This window comes from Vicia villosa, unplaced genomic scaffold (assembly GCF_029867415.1).
Source record: "Vicia villosa cultivar HV-30 ecotype Madison, WI unplaced genomic scaffold, Vvil1.0 ctg.000368F_1_1, whole genome shotgun sequence".
Classification (NCBI taxonomy): domain Eukaryota; kingdom Viridiplantae; phylum Streptophyta; class Magnoliopsida; order Fabales; family Fabaceae; genus Vicia; species Vicia villosa.
In genome coordinates, this window is record NW_026705169.1 from 400,096 (window position 1) to 406,635 (window position 6,540).

General features: G+C 35.2%; 1 protein-coding gene across 1 annotated transcript; it reads right to left on the bottom strand.

Moving 5' to 3' along the window:
• Positions 1-548: 548 nt before the first annotated feature.
• On the bottom strand, positions 549-1,317 carry LOC131627563 (uncharacterized). Its single transcript, XM_058898403.1, has 3 exons — positions 1,254-1,317; positions 920-1,177; positions 549-832 (listed from the first exon to the last, which is right to left on the bottom strand). The coding sequence occupies exons 1-3, from the start codon at positions 1,305-1,307 to the stop codon at positions 740-742; spliced, it is 405 nt and encodes a 134-aa protein (XP_058754386.1). The 5' UTR covers positions 1,308-1,317; the 3' UTR covers positions 549-739.
• Between the last annotated feature and the right edge of the window lie 5,223 nt (positions 1,318-6,540).

Sequence of the window (6,540 nt, forward strand, 5' to 3'; positions counted from 1 at the left end):
CAAGCAACAACCAGTGTGCTCTATAAATTAAAACAAAAGTTTATATGAAAATTTTGCTACTCAAAAGAAACAATGATTAGATGAACCAAGAATGAAAAACTAACCCCACTGGTAGGGTATTATACACCAAAAGATACAAGCTTTCTGTATTGCCGGTGGTCATGAATCTAACGACTAAGCTCTGTCTAACTGAATCCGGTTCCGTAGCAATTGTTTGTCCGCTGCAATGGGAGGAAGACACAAAATGGAATCTATTTGACAATTCAGTCCCGCACAACACTTTGTCATACAACAACCTTAAATAAAAACATAATAAACATTAGACTATTTTCATTGAAATGTGTAAATAAATTATTCAACTAATTAAATAATATATTCATCGGATTACCGGATGTATGAGTGAACATTACTGACGCCTAATTGGTCATGGGTAAAAATCTCTTTCATGTCATCTAGTGAAACATTTTTGGGGAATTCAATACCAAAGACAGCTTCATCCATACTAATTTCACGGATAGCACATGTCGTCAAATATGACATATCAACAAGTGTTCCGAGCGTATGCCGGTATCGAGGCACAAAAGCACCTCTTTTTGCCACGGCCTTCGGAGGACCCTTTTCCTTGGGCGGTACGCTACGATCTTGCTGCGTCACTTGTTGTGACCCTCGAGCAGATACCTAAAAATCATATAACTTAGGTAAATTATAAAATCATGCAGTTTTAGATTCAGATCATATATTAACACTTTAAATGTACCTCTTTTAGTGATGCAACAGACTCGTCCTCCTGCAAAATCCCTTTACCCTTAATTGCGGGTTTTGTAGGAGTAGTCTAAAATTATCATGTAAAATATAGTTAACGTAACGGTTCAGAATTGACATTCGAAAACTAAATGATTCATAATGGTTTTCAACATACCTCATCACCAATGAAAATGAGCTCCGAGGGCCATGCAACAAATGACCCTATTGCATCTCGCAGAAATGTTGTCTCTGAGACCATGTCAGGTGCCGGTAGCACCGCATCATGATCTAATACAACATCAACTGATACTTTCAGGTGTCCATCTGGGAGCGGTCTATGGTGAAGTAAATCTCCCAAAGTGTTGTGCACTTTTCCCTTGCCAACTAGGCGATAATTCGGTGACGATAAGTATTGTTGGCAAGATGAAATGCCCTAAACCAATAATAATTATAGAGTCATTATCATTACAGAAATAGAACAATTATAAGAAAAAAGAATTTATAATTACCTCGGGAAATTTTCTTTGACAGTTGATACTAGCTTTATCACTAGTTTCTTTCATCGATGAAGTATTGCACTTTTCTCTCATATATATATATATATATATATATATATATATATATATATATATATATATATATATATATATATATATATATATATATATATATATATATATATATATATATATCTTTGCAATTCAGAGACTTGTGCTTGTAATTCCTGCAATTTTTGCAACACTTCTTCATTGGTAGGATTTCTTCTCCTAGAAATGCTTATAGAAAGAGGTTGGAGTCACACCATGACCTTTACCCCTCACCCGACCGGGATACTCAGGAACATCTAGTGCTCTACTAAGTACGCTCCTATTATCCTGGTCCTCACCGGTGGATACCGATTGCGACATGGTCTCCTGTAATTCATTTACATTTCAAAAATTATTAGTGGAGATAAAAAATCAATTATATATTAATAAACATTTGATTTAATTAAAGACACAGTGTTATACTTACACATTCATCATAAACTTTTTGAACATCAGGATCAACAGCTCGATTCTTTCCCACACGAGCTTCCTTCCATAACACATGTACTGGAAGTGAGGTTTCCTCACTTTTCGTCTCCTCTAACTATGCATTGACACAAATGATAAAATCGTCAAATAAAACACATTTAGACAATTAATAAGAACGTAGCATTTCTATTTACTTACAATTTTTTCCTCTAAGAGGGCATATCCCAAACGCCATTTTTTGTATGGATACGCGGGTTTTGATGCTCTCGCCCTATTTGTGGCACTCCTTTTCCGGAAAGCTTGATCTCTTTGATTTACAAACTCAACCCAATCTTCTTCTTTAATGAAGATCTCATACTTTTTTGGACGTCCCGGGGCCTCTTCAAGAAAGTTTCCTTCTTTATCCTTAAGATATGTGTTTGTTAAAAAAATCTTTCCACCCTCTATATCTTTTTCCGGTCAAACCAAGTATGTAGCGTTTACGCTCATCTGGTATGTTAAAAGACCTCTGCGAAAAAACATACGCATAGAGTGTGTTAGTATAAGTAATTTAAACAAATTATCGTCAAGATAATAAAAACAACCATATATGATACCTTAAGCTCATCCCAAAGCATATCTTTTTTATCGTCCAACGGTTTGCTTTTCAGATTCCATCTAGATACGGAGATTGGAATATGCAAACGAACAAGTGTACCAATGTAGCTTGCCAACTTTGCAGCATTAGTACCAATTGCTTGGTTATCAGAATGCCATTCTAAATTATATATTAATCCTCTGTCTATATCTCGAATGATTCCCTTCGTAATGGTAATGCCTCGTGCAACTTCTGTTGATGATGTATCAGATGGAGGATTTGTATCTGGAGCATCTCTATCTTGTGAGTTTTCTTGTGAGTTTTCTTGATTACTAGCCATTTGACCTGTATCAAACAAACTAAAGCACATTAGTACACTATTAATAAGTTAACAATCTATACAAGTCAAAGTAACTATGTACAAGTAAATCGGAATCGAAATCGGTGAAATCAGAATAAGTGTCAAAAAAAGAAAGTTGTCGGAATTGAACGAAATTTACATGGCTATGGTAAAACGTCCTCACGGACTCAAAAATGAAGTCGGTTTTTCGAAATTCAGACCCTAAGCCCAACTTTTGATTATGGACAGAAGCAAAACCGATAAAAAATAGTCCCGAAATGCAAAGATAAGTGCATGAGCAGCTCCGAAATCGTCAAAATAGTATAGTTACACGTAAAGAAGTCGACAAACGGATACATGGTTCAAAAGTTATGTACAAAACAAAAATATGCACCAAAATCAGATGACAAGTATTGTAACAATCGGAATACAAATTGAAAAAAACTATACAAATTGAATATATAACAATCGGTACAAATTGAATAAAGCACATTAGTACTTGTGTCAAAAAAAAGTTGTCGGAATTGAATATATATATACTATTACCTTTTTCACTAACGTCTCTTTCTTTTCTTGGTAGGAATATGTTCTACGCGTCTCTTAACACCAATATCACCTTGATCTCCAATGTTTTCATCAGTTATTTAGTTAGATAAAAGCACTATAGACCATTTCGTTCTTGTCGGATCATTGACATAGAACACTTGTTTAGCTTGAGAGGCTAGAATGAAAGGCTCATCTTTGTACCCCACCCTATTGAGATCCACTTGCAAAAATCCTGACTTATCCATTCGTATGCCATTATTATTTTCAACCCACTTGCAACCAAATACAGGAATCTGAAACTTCGCGTAATCAAACACCAAAATGCGCTCAATAACCCCAAAATATGACAAATTTGCAAATTTTGGATTTAAGTCATTCGCACTTGATATGTGCATTGCTTCAGCTTCCAAGGTAACACCACTATTTTGCATAGTACTTTTATCATCCTGTTCTTTGGTATAAAATGTGTATCCATTAATTGCGTATGCGCAATAAGAAAACACAACTATACTTGGACCATATGCTAAACATCTCAACCTTTATGTTACTGAAGCAGAATCTGAACGATACTTTGAATAAATATGTTCCTTAAACCACGGTATGAAACTTCGATTGTGCTCTCGTACTATCCAATTCTCATTTCTATTCGGATTTAAACCTCGGAGAACACCCTTGTGCATTTCAACATACGGATCAACCTCAATCTCATTGTGGAGAACATACAAATGCACTTGATCCCGCTCGACCATTGATACTGTCACAACTTTATTTCCAATTAGCCTTTTTCCTTCTTTTTTTCCGACAATCTGAGATTTGGGGAGTCCAATTGATTGAACATTTGACACATATTCAGTACAAAATGCAACCGCTTCTTCAACAACGTATCGTTCGGCAATACAACCCTCCGGTCGACTTCTGTTTTTCACGTACCCTTTTAATATTTTCATATAACATTCAGCAGGGTACATCCATCTCATATAAGCTGGTCCGCACAATTGTGTCTCTTTCACAAGATGAACGACTAGATGAACCAATATGTCAAAAAACAAGGGAGGAAAATACATTTCAAGATCACATAAAGTAACAACTATCTCTTTTTGCAATGTTGGTAAGATCGCAAGATCGATCACCTTACTGCAAATTGTCTTGAAGAAAAAACACAGTTTAGTTACCACGCTTCTTACTTTTTCTGGCAGAATAAAACACATACCTATTGGTAGAAAATGTTCCATTATAACATGGCAATCATGCGTCTTTAAACTCTTTAACTTGAGGTCTTTCATGGACACAAGTCTTCTAATATCTGATGAGTAGCCTTCTGGAACTTTAACTTCACTGAGGAACTTACACAATGTTTTCTTCTCCTTTCTAGATAGAGTGTAAACAGCAGGTGGCAGATATGTTCGTCTTCCTTTCGTCACGGGTCACAATTCAGTTTTCATTCCCATGTTTACCATGTCATTCTTTATGTTAAGGCCATCCTTAGACTTTCCTTGTATATTGAGTAACGTACCTATAACACTGTCAAATACATTTTTTCAATATGCATAACATCGAGGAAATGTCTTACGTACAACGACTTCCAATATGGAAGTTCAAAAAAATTGACCTCTTCTTCCACTCACCCTTGACAAGTAAATGTGCAAAAGGCTTGCCAAACTGAGTGCTCACATCTTTCACCTTTTCAAAAATTTGATCACCTGTCAAAAAAGGTGAGGCTCTACGTTGTCCGGCCTTTCCATTGAATGCTTTTCTCCACCCACGGTAATGATGATTAGAATTTAAGAATCTACGATGACCGAGGAAATCCGCAATCCGTTCATAGAAATTTAAGCTCCAAGCATGGCGAGGGATTCCATGGACTCTAATCCATACCACCCGCTCTGAATCTATATCGCTCTCCTGCCATGGTTTTATCGTTTTGAACCATCGTTTCCACCACGAACCCTGTTCTAATATCAGTTCCTGTATTATTCCTTCGTCCATCTCTTCTAACAAACAAAGATTCGCCCCTAGTGGATGAATCTTGATGGAGAAAAATCCTTCAACTTCAAGATGATTTTGAATGTTATAAGATTCACCCAAGAAAAGAACTTCACCAATATAGTCCTTCTTCCACCGATTCCTAATCTCGTGATCTGAACTGAATGTGGAAGACGTAACTTCCCCCGGAAAAACTTCTTTCTTCCCCTCCGAAACAATATCTGTAAAGGATTTAGACTCCTTAACGAACCTTGCTACAGGCGGATTGAACAAATTCCTCTGAAAACCTTTCAGTTTCTGGGATGCCTCCATACACCTTTACTTCCATTCCTACTATACCTCGGATGATTAGCATATATCTTCTTGTCGTCGATCATAATGTTTTCGAGTTTCACCGCCAACATTCTTTCATCCTGAACCCCTATAAATCTTGCAAACCCGAACCGTTTTCCAAATTTATTGTTCCTTGGAGATATGACAACCTCCACCACTTATGCCACACAACCAAAAAGATGAAACAAGCCCACTGCCCTCGACCTCATCGGAAACTCAGAGATGTAGAAAGACGAAACCACCTCCCCCTCCCTCAACTGCATCCTTTCGTATGGAAAAGAATCCCATTTAGAAACTAAATTACGAAAAACCTTCTTATTAGCCCTCTGCCAATCCATGGAGTCTGAAAAAATCTAATTCTGTTGAGAAAGAAACTAAAGAAAAAGCTAGAGAGAAGGGAGAGTGTTTTTCTCTTTCTCTCTCATCGCAATAGTTTAAAGTGTATATTTCATACTTATCAATGATTGTGATTCCGTGACATTGTAAAAAATCTTTATACTGACATGTCAGTGTATTTCAATTAAATTCATATTATAATATGTTATGTAATTTTTTATTATTATGATTATAGAAATTATTATTATATAATATTATTGTGTAAAAAAAATACTATTGTTAAGTTCTTTAAGAAATCAAATATGCCTTTATTACCGCAACAAAGAAAAATAATAACAAAAAACAAAAGACTATTCCATCGTGTTTTAATTATATTAATAAAAAGTTAAATAAAATAAACTTTTTTCAAATATATTGGGATGTTTGTTATTAATTTAGAAATATAAGACAAAAAAACTATAAATAAAACTAACCGAATTAAAAGGGATGCTAAGTTAAATAAGATAAAATTGGAAAGTTTGTTATTTAAAAAAGATAAGTTAAACTAAAATCTATTTAAACAACCATTTAACCTTTCATTCAACACCTAAGTGAAAAGTTAGAGTGACTCATTGAGAATCACATTCAGAATAATCAAAGAGGTAAGTTTTTAAACTCATATGGAT

What these genes read in the sequence shown, in the direction of transcription:
- LOC131627563 (XM_058898403.1), bottom strand. Translation starts at nt 1,307, where the DNA reads ATGAAAGAAACTAGTGATAAAGCTAGTATCAACTGTCAAAGAAAATTT. An exon ending in GTCAAAGAAAATTTCCCGAG is followed by an intron (nt 1,178 to 1,253) that starts GTAATTATAAAT and finishes TTATTGGTTTAG; the next exon opens with GGCATTTCATCTTGCCAACA. An exon ending in TCATTTTCATTGGTGATGAG is followed by an intron (nt 833 to 919) that starts GTATGTTGAAAA and finishes TGATAATTTTAG; the next exon opens with ACTACTCCTACAAAACCCGC.